This window comes from Salvelinus alpinus, chromosome 26 (assembly GCF_045679555.1).
Source record: "Salvelinus alpinus chromosome 26, SLU_Salpinus.1, whole genome shotgun sequence".
Classification (NCBI taxonomy): Eukaryota; Metazoa; Chordata; class Actinopteri; order Salmoniformes; family Salmonidae; genus Salvelinus; species Salvelinus alpinus.
The window spans coordinates 43,981,736-44,006,742 of NC_092111.1; the positions used below are offsets into that span (position 1 = coordinate 43,981,736).

The 25,007-nt window shown below is 45.4% G+C and overlaps 1 protein-coding gene across 1 annotated transcript in view; it reads left to right on the forward strand.

Moving 5' to 3' along the window:
* Window positions 1–25,007, forward strand: part of LOC139555342 (CUB and sushi domain-containing protein 2-like) — a 993,500-nt gene that overhangs the window by 500,780 nt on the left and 467,713 nt on the right. Inside the window, exons 12-15 of the mRNA XM_071369058.1 lie at window positions 665–748; window positions 783–811; window positions 17,260–17,442; window positions 23,138–23,328. Coding sequence (XP_071225159.1) covers window positions 665–748; window positions 783–811; window positions 17,260–17,442; window positions 23,138–23,328 — 487 coding nt within the window. The remainder of the gene's footprint in view (window positions 1–664; window positions 749–782; window positions 812–17,259; window positions 17,443–23,137; window positions 23,329–25,007) is intronic.

Sequence of the window (25,007 nt, forward strand, 5' to 3'; positions counted from 1 at the left end):
AGAGAGGGAAAGAGAGGGGGAGAGGGGAAGAGAGGGGAGAGGGAGAGGGGGGAGAGGGGGAGAGAGGGAAGGAGAGGGGAGAGGAGAGAGGGGAGAGGGGAAGAGAGGGGAGAGGGGAAGAGAGGAGAAGGAGAGGGGAGAGAGGGGAAGAGGGGAAGAGAGGTGAGGGAGAGGGGGGAGAGGGGAGAGAGAGGTGAGGGAGAGGGGGGAGAGGGGGAGAGAGGGAGAGAGGGGAGAGGGGAGAGGGAGAGGGGAGAGAGGTGAGAGGGGAAGAGAGGGAAGGAGAGGGGGGAGAGGGGAAGAGAGGGGAGAGGGGAGAGGGAGAGGGAGAGGGGAAGAGAGGGGAGAGGGGAAGGAGAGGGGGGAGAGGGGAGAGGGGAAGAGAGGGGAGATGAATGGGGAGAGGGGGAGAGAGGTGAGAGGGGAAGAGAGGGAAGGAGAGGGGGGAGAGGGGAGAGGAATGGGGAGAGGGGGAGAGAGGTGAGAGGGAAGGAGACTGGGGAGAAGGGAAGAGAGGGGAGAGGAATGGGGAGAGGGAGGGAGACAGGGGAGAGAGATGGGAGAGAGGGAAGGATCCCTAAGTATCCCTAGGTGTGCTCTCACTGGCACAGACACCCTCGTACAGGCACAGACACCCTCCCACATCTTCTCCTGTCTCCTGCAGCCTGTCAGGGACCACTACTCCAGACCTGGTGGTCAGCACCAGTCATCAGATGTGGCTCAACTTCAAGACTGACGACACCAGCGGGTCTCTGGGCTTCAAGGTGTCTTATGAAGGTAAGCTCTCTGGGCTTCAAGGTGTCTTATGAAGGTAAGCTCTCTGGGCTTCAAGGTGTCTTATGAAGGTAAGCTTATGGACGTGATGTCTTGGGTTTTACTCTGTTTGTGGTAATATCCCCCCAAAGAAATACTTTGCTACATATTTCTCTCTGCTTCTCAACTTCGCTGTTAGAAGTGTGTGTGTGTGTGTATGTGTATGTGTGTGTGTGTGTGTGTGTGTGTGTGTGTGTGTGTGAGCAGTTGTAAGACTTTAGTGAGTCTAGCCATATCTCCTCTTGATGATGAGCTGGTCTCATGTTTCTGCTCTTTCCATGACACAGACTGACATAGACTGACCAGGTGAATTCAGGTGAAAGCTATGATCCCTTATTGATGTCACCTGTTAACTCCACTTAAATAAGTGTAGATGAAGGGGAGGAGACGGGTTAAAGAAGGATTTTTTAAGCCTCGAGACAATTGAGACATGGATTGTGTGTGTGTGTGTCATTCAGAGGGGGAATGGGCAAGACAAAATATGTATGGTATGGTAGTAGGTGCCAGGTGCACCGGTTTGTGTCAAGAACTGCAACGCTGCTGGGTTTTTCACGCTCAACAGTTTCCAATGGGTATCAAGAATGGTCCACCACCCAAAGGACATCCAGCCAACTTGACACAACTGTGGGAAGCATTGGAGTCAAAATGGACCAGCATCCCTGTGGGCAAAAGGGAGTGCAACTTAATATTAGGAAGGTGTCCTTAATGTTTTGTCCACTCAGTGTTGTTTCCTGTTAAATCGTTGTTGTTTCCTGTGTGCACTCATACACACTGTGGACTATTAACCGAAAGGTTGCTGGATCGAATCCCCGAGCTGACAAGGTACAAATCAGTCGTTCTGCCCCCTGAACAAGGCAGTTCACCCACTGTTCCTAGGCCGTCATTGAAAATAAGAATGTGTTCTTAACTGACTCTCCTAGTTAAAAAAATAAAATATACACACTGTTAAATCGTGTTGTTTCCTGTTTTAACACCCAGCAGAAAGTAGCAGAACTGAAACAGTGATATCAGCTTTAATAAAGGACAATAATTACTTTGAAGCATTCTCCCTTTGGTGATTGAGGCATCCCAAAAACTTTACTTAAATTTGAATTACTTTGCATATTTTCTAGCTCGATTATCTGGTGTAGACATAACACAGACACACACACACACACAGAAGAACACACAGACACACCCACACCCACACACACCCACACACACACACACACACACACACACACACACACACACACACACACACACACACACACACACACACACACACACACACACACACACACACACACACACACACACTATGATGTTAGGACTTGAACATTGCAAACTAGACACTCTAATGTACTCTTGCTCAGTTGTGCACCGGGGCCTCCCACTCCTCTTTCTATTCTGGTTAGAGCCAGTTTGTGCTGTTCTGTGAAGGGAGTAGTACACAGCGTTCTACCAGATCTTCAGTTTCTTGGCAATTTTTTGTCTGACATTGAATAGCCTTCATTTCTCAGAACAAGAATAGACTGACGAGTTTCAGAAGAAAGTTCTTTGTTTCTGGCCATTTTGAGTCTGTAATCGAACCCACAAGTGTGTGTGTGTGTGTGTCTGTGAGTGTGTGTGTGTGTCTGAGTGTCTGAGTGTCTGAGTGTCTGAGTGTCTGAGTGTCTGAGTGTCTGAGTGTCTGAGTGTCTGTGTGTCTGTGTGTGTGTGTGTGTGTGTTTGTGATAATTGAACTGTAAATTCCCTGAATGCTGTGTTAATGAGCTGTCAGACAGGCACAGACACCAGACCATTACCACTACTCACTAATTCATGAGGATAGCTAGCTCCACTTAGCACTACTACGGTTTCACACACACACACACACACAAACACACACACACACACAGATAGACAGACATGCATGTAAGTTGCACACAATCACACATACAGTGGGGAGAACAAGTATTTGATACACTGCCGATTTAGCAGGTTCTCCTACTTATAAAGCATGTAGAGGTCTGTAATTTTTATCATAAAAAATCTGGAAAATCACATTATGATTTTTAAGTAATTAATTTGCATTTTATTGCATGACATAAGTATTTGATCACCTACCAACCAGTAAGAATTCCGGCTCTGACAGACCTGTTAGTTTTTCTTTAAGAAGCCCTCCTGTTCTCCACTCATTACCTGTATTAACTGCACCTGTTTGAACTCGTTACCTGTAAAAAAGACACCTGTCCACACACTCAATCAAACAGACTCCAACTTCTCCACAATGGCCAAGACCAGAGAGCTGTGTAAGGACATCAGGGATAAAATTGTAGACCTGCACAAGGCTGGGATGGGCTACAGGACAATAGGCAAGCAGCTTGGTGAGAAGGCAACAACTGTTGGCGCAATTATTATAAAATGGAAGAAGTTCAAGATGACGGTCAATCACCCTCGGTCTGGGGCTCCATGCAAGATCTCACCTCGTGGGGCATCAATGATCATGAGGAAGGTGAGGGATCAGCCCAGAACTACACGGCAGGACCTGGTCAATGACCTGAAGAGAGCTGGGACCACAGTCTCAAAGAAAACCATTAGTAACACACTACGCCGTCATGGATTAAAATCCTGCAGCGCACGCAAGGTCCCCCTGCTCAAGCCAGCGCATGTCCAGGCCCGTCTGAAGTTTGCCAATGACCATCTGGATGATCCAGAGGAGGAATGGGAGAAGGTCATGTGGTCTGATGAGACAAATATAGAACTTTTTGGTCTAAACTCCACTCGCCGTGTTTGGAGGAAGAAGAAGGATGAGTACAACCCCAAGAACACCATCCCAACCGTGAAGCATGGAGGTGGAAACATCATTCTTTGGGGATGCTTTTCTGCAAAGGGGACAGGACGACTGCACCATATTGAGGGGAGGATGGATGGGGCCATGTATCGCGAGATCTTGGCCAACAACCTCTTTGCCTCAGTAAGAGCATTGAAGATGGGTCGTGGCTGGGTCTTCCAGCATGACAACGACCCGAAACACACAGCCAGGGCAACTAAGGAGTGGCTCCGTAAGAAGCATCTCAAGGTCCTGGAGTGGCCTAGCCAGTCTCCAGACCTGAACCCAATAGCAAATATTTGGAGGGAGCTGAAAGTCCGTTTTGCCCAGCGACAGTCCCGAAACCTGAAGGATCTGGAGAAGGTCTGTATGGAGGAGTGGGCCAAACTCCCTGCTGCAGTGTGTGCAAACCTGGTCAAGAACTACAGGAAACGTATGATCTCTGTAATTGCAAACAAAGGTTTCTGTACCAAATATTAAGTTCTGCTTTTCTGATGTATCAAATACTTATGTCATGCAATAAAATGCAAATTAATTACTTAAAAATCATACAATGTGATTTTCTGGATTGTTGTTACAGACCTTTACATGCTTTGTAAGTAGGAAAACCTGCAAAATCGGCAGTGTATCAAATACTTGTTCTCCCCACTGTATGTGCCTCGTTTCTTGAAGCTAGCTGTGTACCGCGCGTCACTACTTCACAGGAGAGGCATTTGAACGTAAACATTTAAAAAAATGTTTTATTATTTGCTTTTGGGCAGAAATGCCTTCTAGAACGTTCATATGCCTTAATAACAAACTTTATGCCAGCTGTAAATACAATTACAATTGTTAAATTACGAGCCTAGTTAGGTTAGCCACGGGAAAAAAGACAGGAAACTTCCTGCTAGTCATGATTGGCTGAGATAGTGGATGGGCTGGACATGCCAGGAGAGATGAGTTTTGATTGGTCTGCCATGTAGTGTACTTCTGTCTATAGAATTAGCTGTAGGTAATCCTTTCTAACGCAGATTGTTTTGAAAGATATCATGAAGCCAAAGTGTTGCTAAAGCTCTTCAATTTCTGGAGGAGTGAGTTTTGAAATGCCCGGTGAAATCAGTGGAATGCCCGGTGAAATCAGTGGAATGCCTGGTGAAATCAGTGGAATGCCCGGTGAAATCAGTGGAATGCCTGGTGAAATCAGTGGAATGCCCGGTGAAATCAGTGGAATGCCCGGTGAAATCAGTGGAATGCCTGGTGAAATCAGTGGAATGCCCGGTGAAATCAGTGGAATGCCCGGTGAAATCAGTGGAATGCCCGGTGAAATCAGTGGAATGCCTGGTGAAATTGAATGTGAAACTGAATGTTAGCTAGCTAACAACCTAGAAACAAACCGAAACATTGTTTCGAAAACTACTTTTAGTTGCCTAGTTTGATGGATTGACATATACTGAATTCATTTTTTAAACAGACAGGTTTATTGGTGTTAAAATACTCCAGTTGTGTTCTTTTGGACCTCTAGGATGCTGATGTTATGCAGCCTGTCATTTAAAAAAAAAGTTGTATACTTTTTTATAACGACTAGTTTGATGTCAGACGAGAATAGAATGTTCACGATGTCACTGTGACAACTGTCAGTCATTAGTATAAACCCGCCTTTAGTCTTGACATCTTTGGTTGTTTACTACACTACCGTACTCACTCTGTTTAGCACATGGCCTCACATGTGAATCCTTAATGAGATGGGTGGGGCTAAGGCTTAAGAGGGTGTGAACAATGCCGAATAGGTTTAAACAAAACTCTCCAGTAGGTGTACCAAACGATTCAAGTGCCCTTTTCTCAAAAGTGGGGTTACAAGTTTATAAACTTTCAAAGCAGAATTACTTTCACATTATTCCTCAACTGTAGTGTATGATATTATATATATTGATATTCTAGCTCTGAGTCTCTACTTTTAATCCAATGAAAAAAAAAACACAATTTCAAATGTTGGTACATGAGACCCAATCGAGCGGGTCGGTCACGTATGCAGACACATCAAAGGACTTATATCCTTCCTTTTCTCTCTCTTTTTTTATTCATATTTCTTCCCTACTTTCTCCCTGGTGTTCTAATTGTAGTGTGTAAGAATAGGCCTACTTCGACTGGAGGGACTTAATTGTCAATGAGGTTGATGTAGCTGCAGTTTGTACTGATTCTCAATAACAGCCAGGTCGCTCAAGATCCATGGCAAAATTTGACGTCCATTCTGATACCCTGGACATCTGGCGATGACTTAAAAACCGGCCACTAGGGGGCAACGGTGAGTGCTGTTACCACCATGGATTGCAGATGGGCGTAAGCTGCGAGCTCAAATGTTTTGTTATTAGAATTTTTGGTTTTAACCCAAAACCTTAACCCTTATGTTAATCATTCGGAATAATTGTCTAAATTTAACCGTGGACGTATCTACTGTACACACAATAATACCAAACTCAATATTAGCATGTGAAGTAGCTAGCTAGCTGTAAAAACCACCTAAAACAAACTGCACTATCAATTTTAGGAGTCTGTCTCATCGAGTTCAACTTGGAACTCCTCCGCCCAGAGCGAGTGCAGAGTACGTTGCTATGGCAACAGAGGCCCCTTTCCCCACGTTCCCCACTGACACACAAGACGCGTTGCGAAATGGAGAAACTGAGTTGAATAATTTGGTACACTGATTAGATTGTGCACATCTAATGTGAAACATTTACTTTGTCATGCCAATATAAACGGATGAATGTGTTCTAGACAAGTATGGCCGTACCATCTGGCAATCTGAAGTGCAGGTAATGATTTTAAAAGAGTTATGAAATGTGATAGTGTGTTATCTGCTGTCTCCAGTGACCAGAACCATGTACAGTAGCTATGACGTGTTCATACAGAATTTCCTGATTTCTCAGACTGACCAATCAGAAGTTATATTTCTCAGACTGACCAATCAGAAGTTATTTTACCACTGATAGAACATACGTTTCAGGAGTTTCATGACTTGTATTTCTGGGGGTGGATTATCTTTTAACTGTTGTTGTAACTGTAGACTATCAAGTGTTTTCATTTCCGAATCAAATCATTTCTGGGTAACAATGAAGTACCTTACTGTTATTTATTTATTTTCCTCCAATAAAAATAGTCAAACATTTTTTTTTTTTTTTGCTTTTTAGCAAAAAAGCAATAATGATGTGAGGACTGTCTGGGAATGGTTGTGAGGACTGTCTGGGAGTGGTTGTGAGGACTGTCAGGGAGTGGTTATGAGGACTGTCTGGGAGTGGTTGTGAGGACTGTCTGGGAGTGGTTATGAGGACTGTCAGGGAGTGGTTGTGAGGACTGTCAGGGAGTGGTTGTGAGGACTGTCAGGGAGTGGTTGTGAGGACTGTCTGGGAGTGGTTGTGAGGACTGTCTGGGAGTGGTTGTGAGGACTGTCAGGGAGTGGTTGTGAGGACTGTCAGGGAGTGGTTGTGAGGACTGTCAGGGAGTGGTTATGAGGACTGTCAGGGAGTGGTTGTGAGGACTGTCTGGGAGTGGTTGTGAGGACTGTCTGGGAGTGGTTGTGAGGACTGTCTGGGAGTGGTTGTGAGGACTGTCTGGGAGTGGTTGTGAGGACTGTCAGGGAGTGGTTGTGAGGACTGTCAGGGAGTGGTTGTGAGGACTGTCAGGGAGTGGTTATGAGGACTGTCAGGGAGTGGTTGTGAGGACTGTCTGGGAGTGGTTGTGAGGACTGTCTGGGAGTGGTTGTGAGGACTGTCTGGGAGTGGTTGTGAGGACTGTCAGGGAGTGGTTGTGAGGACTGTCTGGGAGTGGTTATGAGGACTGTCAGGGAGTGGTCGTGAGGACTGTCTGGGAGTGGTCGTGAGGACTGTCTGGGAGTGGTTGTGAGAACTGTCTGGGAGTGGTTGTGAGGACTGTCTGGGAGTGGTTGTGAGTGGTTGTGAGGACTGTCTGGGAGTGGATGTGAGGACTGTCTGGGAGTGGTTGTGAGAACTGTCTGGGAGTGGTTGTGAGGACTGTCTGGGAGTGGTTGTGAGGACTGTCAGGGAGTGGTTATGAGGACTGTCAGGGAGTGGTTGTGAGGACTGTCTGGGAGTGGTTTTGAGGATACTCTGGGAGTGGTTTTGAGGATACTCTGGGAGTGGTTGTGAGGACTGTCTGGGAGTGGTTATGAGGACTGTCTGGGAGTGGTTGTGAGGACTGTCAGGGAGTGGTTGTGAGAACTGTCTGGGAGTGGTTGTGAGGACTGTCAGGGAGTGGTTGTGAGTACTGTCTGGGAGTGGTTGTGAGGACTGTCTGGGAGTGGTTGTGAGGACTGTCTGGGAGTGGTTATGAGGACTGTCTGGGAGTGGTTATGAGGACTGTCTGGGAGTGGTTGTGAGGACTGTCTGGGAGTGGTTGTGAGGACTGTCTGGGAGTGGTTGTGAGGACCGTCTGGGAGTGGTTGTGAGTGGTTGTGAGGACTGTCTGGGAGTGGATGTGAGGACTGTCTGGGAGTGGTTGTGAGAACTGTCTGGGAGTGGTTTTGAGGACTGTCTGGGAGTGGTTGTGAGGACTGTCAGGGAGTGGTTATGAGGACTGTCAGGGAGTGGTTGTGAGGACTGTCTGGGAGTGGTTTTGAGGACTCTCTGGGAGTGGTTGTGAGGACTCTCTGGGAGTGGTTGTGAGGACTGTCTGGGAGTGGTTGTGAGGACTGTCTGGGAGTGGTTATGAGGACTGTCTGGGAGTGGTTGTGAGGACTGTCAGGGAGTGGTTGTGAGAACTGTCTGGGAGTGGTTGTGAGGACTGTCAGGGAGTGGTTGTGAGAACTGTCTGGGAGTGGTTGTGAGGACTGTCAGGGAGTGGTTGTGAGGACTGTCTGGGAGTGGTTGTGAGGACTGTCTGGGAGTGGTTGTGAGGACTGTCTGGGAGTGGTTATGAGGACTGTCTGGGAGTGGTTATGAGGACTGTGTGGGAGTGGTTGTGAGGACTGTCTGGGAGTGGTTGTGAGGACTGTCTGGGAGTGGTTGTGAGGACTGTCTGGGAGTGGTTGTGAGGACTGTCTGGGAGTGGTTGTGAGTGGTTGTGAGGACTGTCTGGGAGTGGTTGTGAGGACTGTCTGGGAGTGGTTGTGAGTGGTTGTGAGGACTGTCTGGGAGTGGTTGTGAGTGGTTATGAGGACTGTCTGGGAGTGGTTGTGAGGACTGTCAGGGAGTGGTTGTGAGGACTGTCTGGGAGTGGTTGTGAGGGTTAACTGTTGTTTTGCAGAGAGGTTTGGAAATCTCTTTTTTATTTCTCTAAGCGTCTGCCTGGTGATCTTTACATAAAACATTCAACAACAACAACAACAAAATTGTTTACAATGAAAGTCAATCCTCCCCCTTATTCATAATAATATATATATATTTTTTTACCAAGACACCCAAAGTCACTTTAAAAGAAAATCTGCAGTACAAAAAAAGCAATAAAATAAGTCATTATAAATCCATAGGTGGGCATAATAGCATAACACTGAGTTACATCCATAAGTAATGGACCTGATGAGTCCCTTAGGATGCTAATCTCCACATCGTAGACACTAAATATGTGTTTAAAAAATGATAGTCATTAAGGATGTTTTTCCCTTTCTGATCTGCATCATGGAGCGTTTGGTACCCTGATCCTATAAACATGTGTGAAAACGCAAATGAACCCTGGCTTAAAATAATCCTGGACCAGCGTGAGTAGAGTACCAGGTACTGGGATGCTGCAGAGTGAGTAGAGTACCAGGTACTGGGATGCTGCAGAGTGAGTAGAGTACCAGGTACTGGGATGCTGCAGAGTGAGTAGAGTACCAGGTACTGGGATGCTGCAGAGTGAGTAGAGTACCAGGTACTGGGATGCTGCAGAGTGAGTAGAGTACCAGGTACTGTGATGCTGCATAGTGAGTAGAGTACCAGGTACTGGGATGCTGCAGAGTGAGTAGAGTACCAGGTACTGGGATGCTGCAGAGTGAGTAGAGTACCAGGTACTGTGATGCTGCAGAGTGAGTAGAGTACCAGGTACTGGGATGCTGCAGAGTGAGTAGAGTACCAGGTACTGGTATGCTGCAGAGTGAGTAGAGTACCAGGTACTGGAATGCTGCAGAGTGAGTAGAGTACCAGGTACTGTGATGCTGCAGAGTGAGTAGAGTACCAGGTACTGGGATGCTGCAGAGTGAGTAGAGTACCAGGTACTGTGATGCTGCAGAGTGAGTAGAGTACCAGGTACTGGGATGCTGCAGAGTGAGTAGAGTACCAGGTACTGGTATGCTGCAGAGTGAGTAGAGTACCAGGTACTGGAATGCTGCAGAGTGAGTAGAGTACCAGGTACTGTGATGCTGCAGAGTGAGTAGAGTACCAGGTACTGGGATGCTGCAGAGTGAGTAGAGTACCAGGTACTGGGATGCTGCAGAGTGAGTAGAGTACCAGGTACTGGGATGCTGCAGTGTGAGTAGAGTACCAGGTACTGGGATGCTGCAGTGTGAGTAGAGTACCAGGTACTGGGATGCTGCAGAGTGAGTAGAGTACCAGGTACTGTGATGCTGCAGAGTGAGTAGAGTACCAGGTACTGGGATGCTGCAGAGTGAGTAGAGTACCAGGTACTGTGATGCTGCAGAGTGAGTAGAGTACCAGGTACTGGGATGCTGCAGAGTGAGTAGAGTACCAGGTACTGGGATGCTGCAGAGTGAGTAGAGTACCAGGTACTGTGATGCTGCGGCGTGAGTAGAGTACCAGGTACTGTGATGCTGCGGCGTGAGTAGAGTACCAGGTACTGTGATGCTGCGGCGTGAGTAGAGTACCAGGTACTGGGATGCTGCAGTGTGAGTAGAGTACCAGGTACTGGGATGCTGCAGAGTGAGTAGAGTACCAGGTACTGTGATGCTGCAGTGTGAGTAGAGTACCAGGTACTGGGATGCTGCAGTGTGAGTAGAGTACCAGGTACTGGGATGCTGCAGAGTGAGTAGAGTACCAGGTACTGTGATGCTGCAGAGTGAGTAGAGTACCAGGTACTGTGATGCTGCAGAGTGAGTAGAGTACCTGGTACTGTGATGCTGCAGAGTGAGTAGAGTACCAGGTACTGGGATGCTGCAGAGTGAGTAGAGTACCAGGTACTGGGATGCTGCAGAGTGAGTAGAGTACCAGGTACTGTGATGCTGCAGAGTGAGTAGAGTACCAGGTACTGGGATGCTGCAGAGTGAGTAGAGTACCAGGTACTGGGATGCTGCAGTGCAAGTCGTGTGGAACTTTTTTGCCCGTTGTAAACAAGTTTGCTCACTTACGTCATGTGGAATGTGCATCTTGCTAATCGCACCCTGAAACGGTTATTTTTCAGACCTCGTGAAAGTAAAACGTATTGTGTAGAAATCTCACTAACAATTTAGAAACCCGAACCAGGGTAACAAATTTCATATGTGAAAACACCCTAAGTCACCCATGGATTATCTCTCAGTCTCCGATCCCCTGGTGCGTTTTAAAAGGTCATGAGAGTCGAGCATCATTCCATGGATGGACGGAGGGGCTTATTTGTCCTGCACTCTTCCTGTTCGGAGGTTCCATTACCGATTCATCACTGGGAGTTCTCTGGATTCCATCTGTAGCACCCCCCGGAAAACCAGGAAGGGGAAGAGTGAGGGATGCATGAATAATTGGATAATAAACGGGATGAGGGGTGTATGTGTGTAAAGACTAAAGAAATATGGGCCAGCGTGTGAAAGTGCACGTCAGCTCCTCATCCCAGGCAGAAGCTGCAGAGAGAGAGAGAGATGTAAACATACACTGAGTGGACAAATCATTTACATTTACATGAGATAGAGGGTTGAAGGAAGGAGCATGTTTTAACAAAATAATTGATTTAGTTGGGTTGGGTTTTACTACCAGGACATATACGGGATGCTACCCTCCACAACATAACCTTCCCTATGTCACCAGGACATATACAGGATACTACCCTCCACAACATAACCTTCACTATGTGACCAGGACATAAACAGGATACTACCCTCCACATCACTATGTCACCAGGACATATACCAGATACTACCCTCCACAACATAACCTTCCCTATGTCACCAGGACATATACAGGATACTACCATCCACAACACTATGTCACCAGGACATATACAGGATACTACCCTCCACAACACTATGTCACCAGGACATATACAGGATACTACCCTCCACAACACTATGTCACCAGGACATATACAGGATACTACCCTCCACAACACTATGTCACCAGGACATATACAGGATACTACCCTCCACAACACTATGTCACCAGGACATATACAGGATACTACCCTCTACAACACTATGTCACCAGGACATATACAGGATACTACCCTCCACAACACTATGTCACCAGGACATATACAGGATACTACCCTCCACAACACTATGTCACCAGGACATATACAGGATACTACCCTCCATAACACTATGTCACCAGGACATATACAGGATACTACCCTCCACAACACTATGTCACCAGGACATATACAGGATACTACCCTCCACAACACTATGTCACCAGGACATATACAGGATGCTACCCTCCACAACACTATGTCACCAGGACATATACAGGATGCTACCCTCCACAACACTATGTCACCAGGAAATATACAGGATACTACCCTCCACAACATAACCTTCACTCCAAATCAAAACTCCTAACCGACTATCTAATATTTGTCAAAATTACCTGGAAGGATTTCTACTTCCAAAGATTATTCTTACCAAGATCTATACAGCAAATGCTCTGGCTAACCCACCACCAGCAACAGAAGAGCATCAGAACCCTGAAAACACGATCCAACCTGGAGCTGAGTGAGTAATGTTTCCGTCAGAAGCTACTTTTTAAAGCCAAGAAGTAAATAAATTACAATGATATATTTTACTTTATAGAGACTGAATGCTAAGTTATAAGCTTCCAAGCTTAATAGGACAGAATAGATCTGGCTGCAGCTTCAATTACCACTGAGGCCAAAAATGGCAGGAAAGTTTCATAGCCTCCCCCCCCACCCAAATGCAGAGGCCTTTGATGCCCCCTCCCTCTGTGAAGAGGTCATTAAAATACAGGACCCCCTGGATGTAAAAAATGACAAGGCAAAGAAAGAGTTCAAAAAGAAGCGTGTCAAGAGACACTTTCTGTTGACTTCTAATAAATGGGAACGTAAGCAACTTAATCTTCCACACAGACCATCCCCTGGCTTGGCGCAGTGCTATATTAACACTCTACCCCTCTGTTATGAGGGGGGGGGGGGTGTTACCGAAGGGTGGAAACTCAGGATGCTAGACAACGAGGACTCTTGAGTCAGACAATGTGAACGTGTATAAGTCTGGAGCGGTTTTGGTACGTTTTGAATGCTGCTTTCTGTCTGGGTTCTGACTGCTTTCTGTCTGGGCTCTGTCTGTGTTCTGTCTGTGTTCTGACTGGGTTCTGACTGCTTTATGTCTGGGTTTTGTCTGTGTTCTGTCTGTGATCTGTCTGGGTTCCGTCTGGGTTCTGTCTTGGTTCTGACTGTGTTCTGTCTGGGTTCTGTCTGGGTTCTGACTGGGTTCTGACTGGGTTCTGTCTGGGTTCTGTCTGGGTTCTGTCTGTGTTCTGGTCGCAATCTGACTTGGTTCTGACTGAGTTCTGTCTGGGTTCTGTCTGGGTTCTGTCTGGGTTCTGACTGGGTTCTGTCTGGGTTCTGTCATCCAGTTCCTTGAATAGAGCATTGAGCACTCTAAAAGTTTGAGACAGCACTTAACATTACACACAGGCATTATTTATTCTCTCACCCAACAGGGCCGATGATAGATACACAATGTTAGCCAACCTTACTCCACCATGTTAGCCAACCTAACTCTACTCCACCATGTTAGTCAACCTAACTCTACTCCACCATGTTAGTCAACCTAACTCCACCATGTTAGCCAACCTAACTCCACCATGTTAGCCAACCTAACTCCACCATGTTAGCCAACCTAACTCCACCATGTTAGCCAACCTAACTCTACCATGTTAGCCAACCTAACTCCACCATGTTAGTCAACCTAGCTCTACTCCACCATGTTAGCCAACCTAACTCCACCATGTTAGTCAACCTAACTCCACCATGTTAGCCAACTAAACTCTACTCTGCCATGTTAGCCAACCTAACTCTACTCCACCATGTTAGCCAACCTAACTCTACTCCACCATGTTAGCCAACCTAACTCTACTCCACCATGTTAGCCAACCTAACTCTACTCCACCATGTTAGCCAATCGAACACTACTCCACCATGTTAGCCAACTGAACTCTACTCCACCATGTTAGCCAACCTAACTCTACTCCACCATGTTAGCCAACCTAACTCTACTCCACCATGTTAGCCAACCTAACTCTACTCCACCATGTTAGCCAACCTAACTCTACTCTACCATGTTAGCCAATCGAACTCTACTCCACCATGTTAGCCAACCTAGCTCTACTCTGCCATGTTAGCCAACCTAACTCTACTCTACCATGTTAGCCAACCTAACTCGACCATGTTAGCCAACCTAACTCTACTCTACCATGTTAGCCAACTGAACACTACTCCACCATGTTAGCCAACCTAACTCTACTCTACCATGTTAGCCAACCTAACTCTACTCCACCATGTTAGCCAACCTAACTCTACCATGTTAGCCAACCTAGCTCTACTCTGCCATGATAGCCAACCTAACTCTACTCCACCATGTTAGCCAACCTAGCTCTACTCTGCCATGATAGCCAACCTAACTCTACTCCACCATGTTAGCCAACCTAACTCTACTCCACCATGTTAGCCAACCTAACTCTACCATGTTAGCCAACCTAGCTCTACTCTACCATGTTAGCCAACCTAATTCTACTCCACCATGTTAGCCAACCTAACTCCACCATGTTAGCCAACTGAACTCTACTCTGCCATGTTAGCCAACCTAACTCTACTCCACCATGTTAGCCAACCTAACTCCACCATGTTAGCCAACTGAACTCTACTCCACCATGTTAGCCAACCTAACTCTACTCTACCATGTTAGCCAACCTAATTCTACTCCACCATGTTAGCCAACTGAACTCTACTCCACCATGTTAGCCAACCTAACTCTACTCCACCATGTTTGCCAACCTAACTCTACTCCACCATGTTAGCCAACCTAACTCTACACTACCATGTTAGCCAACCTAACTACCATGTTAGCCAACCTAGCTCTACTCTACCATGTTAGCCAACCTAATTCTACTCCACCATGTTAGCCAACCTAACTCCACCATGTTAGCCAACTGAACTCTACTCTGCCATGTTAGCCAACCTAACTCTACTCCACCATGTTAGCCAACCTAACTCCACCATGTTAGCCAACTGAACTCTACTCCACCATGTTAGCCAACCTAACTCTACTCTACCATGTTAGCCAACCTAATTCTACTCCACCATGTTAGCCAACTGAACTCTACTCCACCATGTTAGCCAACCTAACTCTACTCCACCATGTTTGCCAACCTAACTCTACTCCACCATGTTAGCCAACCTAACTCTACACTACCATGTTAGCCAACCTAACTCTACACTACCATGTTAGCCAACCTAACTCTACACTACCATGTTAGCCAACCTAACTCTACTCTACCATGTTAGCAAACCTAACTCTACTCTACCATGTTAGCCAACCTAACTCTACTCTACCATGATAGCCAACCTAACTCTACTCCACCATGTTAGCCAACCTAAGTCTACTCCACCATGTTAGCCAACCTAACTCTACTCCACCATATTAGCCAACCGAACTCTACTCTACAATGTTAGCCAACCTAACTATACTATACCATGTTAGCCAACCTAGCTCTACTCTACAATGTTAGCCAACCGAACTATACTCCACCATGTTAGCCAACCGAACTCTAATATACCATGTTAGCCAACCTAACTCTACTCCACCATGTTAGCCAACCTAACTCTACTCCACCATGTTAGCCAACCTAACTCTACTCCACCATGTTAGCCAACCTAACTCTACTCTACTATGTTAGCCAACCTAACTCTACTCTACCATGTTAGCCAACCTAACTCTACCATGTTAGCCAACCTAACTATACTCCACCATGTTAGCCAACTGAACTCTACTCCACCATGTTAGCCAACCGAACTCTACTCTACCATGTTAGCCAACCTAACTCTACCATGTTAGCCAACTTAACTCTACTCTACCATGTTAGCCAACCTAACTCTACCATGTTAGCCAACCTAACTCTACTCTACCATGTTAGCCAACCTAACTCTACCATGTTAGCCAACCTAACTATACTCTACCATGTTAGCCAACTGAACTCTACTCCACCATGTTAGCCAACCTAACTCTACTCTACCATGTTAGCCAACCTAACTCTACTCTACCATGTTAGCCAACTGAACTCTACTCCACCATGTTAGCCAACCTAACTCTACTCTACCATGTTAGCCAACCTAACTCTACTCTACCATGTTAGCCAACCTAACTCTACTCCACCATGTTAGCCAACTGAACACTACTCTACCATGTTAGCCAACCTAACTCTACTCCACCATGTTAGCCAACCTAACTCTACTCCACCATGTTAGCCAACCTAACTCCACCATGTTAGCCAACTGAACTCTACTCCACCATGTTAGCCAACCTAACTCCACCATGTTAGCCAACTGAACTCTACTCCACCATGTTAGCCAACCTAACTCTACTCCACCATGTTAGCCAATCAAACTCTACTCCACCATGTTAGCCAACCTAACTCTACTCCACCATGTTAGCCAACCTAACTCCACCATGTTAGCCAACTGAACTCTACTCCACCATGTTAACCAACCTAACTCTACTCCACCATGTTAGCCAACCTAACTCTACTCCACCATGTTAGCCAACCTAACTCTACTCCACCATGTTAGCCAACTGAACTCTACTCCACCATGTTAGCCAACCTAACTCTACTCCACCATGTTAGCCAATCGAACTCTACTCCACCATGTTAGCCAACCTAACTCTACTCCACCATGTTAGCCAACCTAGCTCTACTCCACCATGATAGCCAACCTAACTCTACTCTACCATGTTAGCCAACCTAACTCTACTCTACCATGTTAGCCAACCTAACTCTACCATGTTAGCCAACCTAACTCTACTCCACCATGATAGCCAACCTCGTTATACTCTACCATGTTAGCCAACCTAACTCTACTCTAGGTTACACATCATGGGGTTACATGGTTTCATTACATGATATTGCATCACACAGTCACACTTGATATTATAATCTGATATGATAATATGATATGATAATATGATATTATAATTTGATGTTATAATCTGATGTTATAATCTGATATTATAATCTGATACGATAATTTGATATTATAATCTGATATGATAATCTGATAATCTGATATGCTAATCTGATATTATAATATGATATGATAATCTGATAATATAATCTGATATTTGAATCTGTTATTATAACCTGATATGATAATTTGATATTATAATCTGATATTATAATCTGTGCTGTGTGATTGCTAAATAGATGACAGTCTAGGTCTAGGATAATAAAGTTGAAATGTTGAAAGTTTACCTGGACAACCAACATTGATTTTAGCCAACTATTTAACCTGTCTATCTATGTGTCTCTTCCCTTTAGAGATTGACCAGGGCAGCTGTGGCGACCCAGGGATACCGGCCTACGGCAAGCGGGAGGGAACAGGTTTCCGCCACGGGAACATGTTGTACTTTGAGTGTCTCCCTGCCTTTGAGTTGGTGGGGAAGAAGAACATCACCTGCCAGAAGAACAACCAGTGGTCAGCCAAGAAACCCAGCTGTGTCTGTAAGCAGTGATATGTCTCCTATACAACACATCATCTTTGCTAGCCCAGCTGTGTCCTTAAGTAGTGGTCTGTCTCCTATACAACACATCATCTTTGCTAGCCCAGCTGTGTCCTTAAGTAGTGGTCTGTCTCCTATACAACACATCATCTTTGCTAGCCCAGCTGTGTCCTTAAGTAGTGGTCTGTCTCCTATACAACACATCATCTTTGCTAGCCCAGCTGTGTCCTTAAGTAGTGGTCTGTCTCCTATACAACACATCATCTTTGCTTGCCCAGCTGTCTGTGAGTTACAAGTCTCCTTTGCTAACCTAACTCACAGTTGACTTAGCGATGGCATGCAATTAGCATCAAGTATCCATCCCCAAATCCTTACAACTCTCTGCTGTAGAAATGTAATTCTAACAGTATTTATTTGTGGTTTGTCTGTTAGGTGATGCCTGTGATTAGATGCTACTGTTTAGAGATGCTACTGTTTAGCGATGCTACTGTTTAGAGATGCTACTGTTTAGCGATGCTACTGTTTAGAGATGCTACTGTTTAGAGATGCCACAGTTTTTGTCTTCCACATTATCTTATCAATAATGGAAACCTTATCTCTCTCTCCTGCCCTTCTATTTTGTATTTCTTAGTTTTAATTAGTTAATAAGCCCTCCTATTGTATCCAAATCCACAGCCTCTGCTCAGTAAAGCAGGGGGATAATGTGGCCGCTCACACACATCCACGCTGTGCCTCACACCCACATGCACGAGCACAGTCAACGTGCTGACTGTAAGCTGCATGTGTCCGTTTGATTTGTTCCTCCCTACTCTACCATTACCATCCTCATACAAGTGAACCACAACACCACCAATGTGATGTATGGTAACCTCATTGGTTTGTTCAGGAACAACAAAATAAAGATTGATAGTTTGCCTCCTATTCAATGAAGGGAGGAAGAAAGAAAAGAAAGAGGGAGATTATTGTATTGAACAGACAGACAGACAGACAGACAGACAGACAGACAGACAGACAGACAGACAGACAGACAGACAGACAGACAGACAGACAGACCCTCCAGTGAAACAAGCCCGGGCAACACTTTCTCTTTTTTTTTTTTATATAAATTATTTCACCTTTATTTAAGGTAGCCAGTTGAGAGCAAGTTCTCTACGACCTGGCCAAGATAAAGCAAAGCAGTGTGACACATACAACAACACAGAGTTACACATGGAATAAACAAGCGTACAGTCAATAACACAGTAGAAAAAAGAAAAAAAAAGTCTATATACAGTGAGTGCAAATGAGGTAAGATAAGGGAGTTAAGGCAATAAATAGGTCATAGTGGAGAAGTAATTACAATATAGCAATTAAACACTGGAACGGTAGATGTGCAGAAGATGAATGTGCAAGTAGAGATACTGGGGTACAAAGGAGCAAGATAAATAAATAAATACTGTATGGGGATGAGGTAGGTAGATAGCCCATCTGTAAACAGCCCATCTATGTACAGGTGCAGTGATCTGTGAGCTGCTCTGACAGCTGGTGCTTAAAGTTAGTGAGGGAGATATGAGTCTCCAGCTTCAGAGATTTTTGCAGTTCGTTCCAGTTATTGGCAGCAGAGAACTGGAAGGAAAGACGACCAAAGGAGGAATTGGCTTTGGGGATGACCAGTGAGATATACCTGCTGGAGCGTGTGCTACAAGTGGGTGCTGCTATGGTGACCAGCGAGCTGAGATAAGGGGGGACTTTACCCAGCATAGACTTGTAGATGACCTGTAGCCAGTGGGGTTGGCGACGAGTATGAAGCGAGGGCCAACCAACGAGAGCGTACAGGTCGAAATGGTGAGTAGTGTATGGGGCTTTGATGACAAAATGGATGGCACTGTGATAGACTGCATCCAGTTTGTTGAGTAGAGTGTTGGAGGCTATTTTATAGATGACATCGTCGAAATCGGGGATCGGTAGGATGGTCAGTTTTACGAGGGTATGTTTGGCAGCATGAGTGAAGGATGCTTTGTTGCAATATAGGAAGCAAATTCTAGATTTAATTTTGGATTGGAGATGTTTAATGTGAGTCTGGAAGGAGAGTTTACAGTCTAACCAGAGACCTAGGTACTTATAGATGTCCACATATTCTAGGTATTTGTAATTTCCACGTATTCTAAGTCAGAACCGTCCAGAGTAGTGATGCTGGACAGGCGAGCAGGTGCGGGTTGAATAGCATGCATTTAGTTTTACTTGCGTTTAAAGAGCAGTTGGAGGCCACGGAAGGAGAGTTGTATGGCATTGAAGCTCGTCTGGAGGTTAGTTAACCTCTCCAGGGTATGTGGGACGGTAGCGTCTCACCTCGTCAACAGCCAGTGAAACTGCAGGGCGCCAAATTCAAAACAACAGAAATCCCATATTTAATATTCCTCAAACATACAAGTATTTTAAAGATACACTTGTTGTAAATCCAGCTAGTGTCCGATTTAAAAAAGGCTTTACGACGAAAGCACACCAAACGATTATGTTAGGTCAGAGCCAAGTCACAGGAAAACAGCCATTTTTCCAGCCAAAGAGAGGAGTAACAAAAAGCAGAAATAGAGATAAAATTAATCACTAACCTTTGATGATCTTCATCAGATGACACTCATAGGACTTCATGTTACACAATACATGTATGTTTTGTTCGGTAAAGTTCATTTTTATTTCCAAAAATCTGAGTTTACATTGGCGCGTTATGTTCAGTAGTTCCAAAACATCCGGTGATTTTGCAAAGTGCCATATCAATTTACAGAAATACTCATAATAAACATTGATAAAAGATACAACTGTTATACAGGGAATTTTAGATCCTTAATGCAACCGCTGTGTCAGATTTCAAAAAAACTTTACAAAAAAAGCACACCATGCATTAATCTGAGTACAGCGCTCAGAGACCAACACAACCCAAAGAGATATCCGCCATGTTGCGCCGTCAACATTGGTCAGAAATAGCATTATAAATATTCACTTACTTTTGATGATCTTCATCAGAATGCACTCCCAGGAATCCCAGTTCCACAATAAATGTTTGTTTTGTTCGATGAAGTCCATCATTTATGTCCAAATACCTCCTTTTTGTTTGCGCCCAGTAATCAAAATTCATGACGTGCGATCACTTGGTGCAGACGAAAAGTAAAAAAGTTCCGTTTCTGTCTGTAGAAACATGTCAAACGATGTATAGAACCAATCTTTAGGATGTTTTTAACATAACTCTTCAACAATGTTTCAACCGGAGAATTAATTTGTCTTCAGAAATGCAATGGGACGCAAGCTAACTCTCTCACATGAACGGGCCTGGTCAGCTCGTGGCTCTCTGGCAGACCTCTGACTAATTCCCCTCTCATTCGCCCCCACTTCACAGTAGAAGCATCAAACATGGTTCTATAGACTGTTGACATCTAGTGGAAGCCTTGGGAAATGCAATATGACCCCATTTCCACTATCTTGGATAAGCAAAGAGTTGAAAAACTGCAAACCTCAGATTTCCCACCTCCTGGTTGGATTTTTTCTCAGGTTTTTGCCTGCCATATGGGTTATGTTATACTCACAGACATCATTCAAACAGTTTTAGAAACTTCAGAGTGTTTTCTATCCAAATCTACTCATATGCATATCCTAGCATCTGGGCCTGAGTAGCAGGCAGTTTACTCTGGGCACCTTATTCATCCAAGCTACTCAATACTGCCCCCCAGCCATAAGAAGTTAAGAAGAGTCTTTTTTTTCTGGTCACTCTTCCTTAAATCCCAGCTCTGTGGAGTGTACGGCTTAAAGTGGTCCTATGGACAGATATTCCAATCTCTGCTGTAGAGCTTTGCAGCTCCTTCAGGGTTATCTTTGGTATTTTCGTTGCCTCTCAGATTAATACCCTCCTTGCCTGGTCTGTGAGTTTTGGTGGGCGGCCCTCTCTTGGCAGGTTTGTTGTGGTGCCATATTCTTTCCATGTTTTTAATAATGGATTTAATTGGTGCTCCGTGGGATGTTCACAGTTTCTGATAATTTTTATAACTCAACCCTGATCTGTACTTCTCCACAACTTTGTCCCTGACCTGTTTGGAGAGCTCCTTGGTCTTCATGGTGCCGCTTGCTTGGTGGTGTTGCAGACTCTGGGGTCTTTCAGAACAGGTGTATATCTACTGAGATCATGTGACAGATCATGTGACACTTATATTGCAAACAGGTTTACTTTATTTAACTAATTATGTGACTTCTGAAGGTAGTTGGTTGCACCAGATCTATTTAGGGGATTCATAGCAAAGTGGGTGAATACTTTTTCTTTTTTTTAACAAGTTATTTTTTTCATTTTACTTCACCAATGTCCATTACATGAAATCCAAATAAAAATCAATTTAAATTACAGGCTGTAATGCAACAAAATAGGAAAAATGCCAAGGGGGGATGAATACTTTTGCAAGGCACTGTAATTAATAACTTCACCAAAGCTCAAAGGGATATTCAATGTCTGCTTTTTTTTTACCCATCTACCAATAGGTGCACTTCCTTCCGAGGCATTGGAAAACCTCCCTGGTCTTTGTGGTTTATTCTGTTTTTGAAATTCACTGCTCGACTGAGGGTCCTTACAGATAATTAAATGTACTGAGATGACATAGTCAAGAATCATGTTAAACACAAATATTGCACAAGAGTCAATGCAACTTATTATGTGACTTGCACATTTTCACTCCTGAACTTAGTTAGGTTTGCCATAACAAAAGGGTTGAGTACTTATTGAGTCAAGACATTTCAGCTTTTCATAAATGTTTTTGTTGTTGTATAATATTAATAAAACACTTTGATATTATAGGTGTTGTGTGTTGGCCAGTGACACAAAATCTAAATTTAATCCATTTAAAATTCAGGCTGTAACACTTCATTATGTGGAAAAAACAAGTGGTGTGAATACATTCTGAAGGCACTGTATGTAACTTTCTTACCTCTAACTCTCTTTCTATCCCTCTCCGCTCCCTCCCCGCTCCCCCCTCTCCGCTCCCTCCCCGATCCCCCCTCTCCGCTCCCTCCTCTATCCCCCCTCTCCGCTCCCTCCCCGTTCCCCCCTCTCCGCTCCCTCCCCGATCCACCCTCTCCGCTCCCTCCCCGATCCCCCCTCTCCGCTCCCTCCCCGATCCCCCCTCTCCGCTCCCTCCCCGATCCCCCCTCTCCGCTCCCTCCCCGCTCCCCCCTCTCCGCTCCCTCCCCGATCCCCCCTCTCCGCTCCCTCCCCGATCCCCCCTCTCCGCTCCCTCCCCGATCCCCCCTCTCCGCTCCCTCCCCGATCCCCCTCTCCGCTCCCTCCCCGCTCCCCCCTCTCCGCTCCCTCCCCATCCCCCCTCTCCGCTCCCTCCTCGATCCCCCCTCTCCGCTCCCTCCCCGATCCCCCCTCTCCGCTCCCCCCTCTCCGCTCCCTCCCCGATCCCCCCTCTCCGCTCCCTCCCCGATCCCCCCTCTCCGCTCCCTCCCCGATCCCCCCTCTCCGCTCCCTCCCCGATCCCCCCTCTCCGCTCCCTCCCCGATCCCCCCTCTCCGCTCTCTCCCCGATCCCTCCTCTCCGCTCCCTCCCCGATCCCCCTTCTCCCTTCCTCCCCGATCCCCCCTCTCCGCTCCCTCCCCGATCCCCCTTCTCCCTTCCTCCCCGATCCCTCCTCTCCGCTCCCCCCCGATCCCCCCCCGATCCACGCTCTCCCTTCCTCCAGTCTCGTGCTTCTTCAACTTCACCACCCCGTCTGGGGTGCTGCTGTCCCCTAACTACCCCCAGGAATATGGGAACAATATGCACTGTGTGTGGCTCATCATCACCAAGCCAGAGAGTCGGATCAACATGGCCTTCAATGACCTCAGCATGGAGAAACAGTTTGACTTCCTCAGCGTCAAAGACGGTGGCAAGGTATGATTATGTTTGTTTCAATCATTCGGTCAATCAATCAATACATTAATCAATGATTGATTGAAATTATTCTGATTCATTATTTCACTCTTATGTTTTAGCTTGTTCCAGAATGAGTCCCTGAATGGGCTTTAACAGGAGGAGATTCATCTATATATCCATCTTCTCCATCTTCTCCATCTCTGTCTATCTCTCTCTCTCTCTCTCTCTCTCTCTCTCTCTCTCTATCTCTCTCTCTCTCTCTCTCTCTCTCTCTCTCTCTCTCTCTCTCTCTCTCTCTCTCTCTGTCTCTGTCTCTGTCTCTGTCTCTGTCTCTGTCTCTGTCTCTCTCTCTCTCTCTCTCTCTCTCTCTCTCTCTCTCTCTCTCTCTCTCTGTATCTCTCTCTCTCTCTCTCTCTCTCTCTCTCTCTCTCTCTCTCTCTCTCTCTCTCTCTGTATCTCTCTCTCTGTATCTCTCTCTCTCTCTCTCTCTCTCTCTCTCTCTCTCTCTCTGTCTCTGTCTCTGTCTCTGTCTCTGTCTCTGTCTCTGTCTCTCTCGCTCTCAATTCAATTCAATTCAATTCAAGGGGCTTTATTGGCATGGGAAACATGTGTTAACATTGCCAAAGCAAGTGAGGTAGATATTATACAAAAGTGAAATAAACAATACAAATTAACAGTAAACATTACACATACAGAAGTTTCAAAACAATAAAGACATTACAAATGTTATATTATATATACACAGTGTTGTAACAATGTACAAATGGTTAAAGCACACAAGTTAAAATAAATAAGCATAAATATGGGTTGTATTTACAATGGTGTTTGTTCTTCACTGGTTGCCCTTTTCTTGTGGCAACAGGTCACAAATCTTGCTGCTGTGATGGCACACTGTGGAATTTCTCCCAGTAGATATGGGAGTTTATCAAAATTGGATTTGTTTTCAAATTCTTTGTGGATCTGTGTAATCTGAGGGAAATATGTCTCTCTAATATGGTCATACATTGGGCAGGAGGTTAGGAAGTGCAGCTCAGTTTCCACCTCATTTTGTGGGCAGTGTGCACGTAGCCTGTCTTCTCTTGAGAGCCATGTCTGCCTACGGCGGCCTTTCTCAATAGCAAGGCTATGCTCACTGAGTCTGTACATAGTCAAAGCTTTCCTTAAGTTTGGGTCAGTCACAGTGGTCAGGTATTCTGCCACTGTGTACTCTCTGTTTAGGGCCAAATAGCATTCTAGTTTGCTCTGTTTTTTTGTTAATTCTTTCCAATGTGTCAAGTAATTATCTTTTTGTTTTCTCATGATTTGGTTGGGTCTAATTGTGCTGCTGTCCTGGGGCTCTGTGGGGTGTGTTTGTGTTTGTGAACAGAGCCTCAGGACCAGCTTGCTTAGGGGACTCTTCTCCAGGTTCATCTCTCTGTAGGTGATGGCTTTGTTATGGAAGGTTTGGGAATCGCTTCCTTTTAGGTGGTTGTAGAATTTAACGGCTCTTTTCTGGATTTTGATAATTAGTGGGTATCGGCCTAATTCTGCTCTGCATGCATTATTTGGTGTTCTACGTTGTACACGGAGGATATTTTTGCAGAATTCTGCATGCAGAGTCTCAATTTGGTGTTTGTCCCATTTTGTGAAATCTTGGTTGGTGAGCGGACCCCAGACCTCACAACCATAAAGGGCAATGGGCTCTATGACTGATTCAA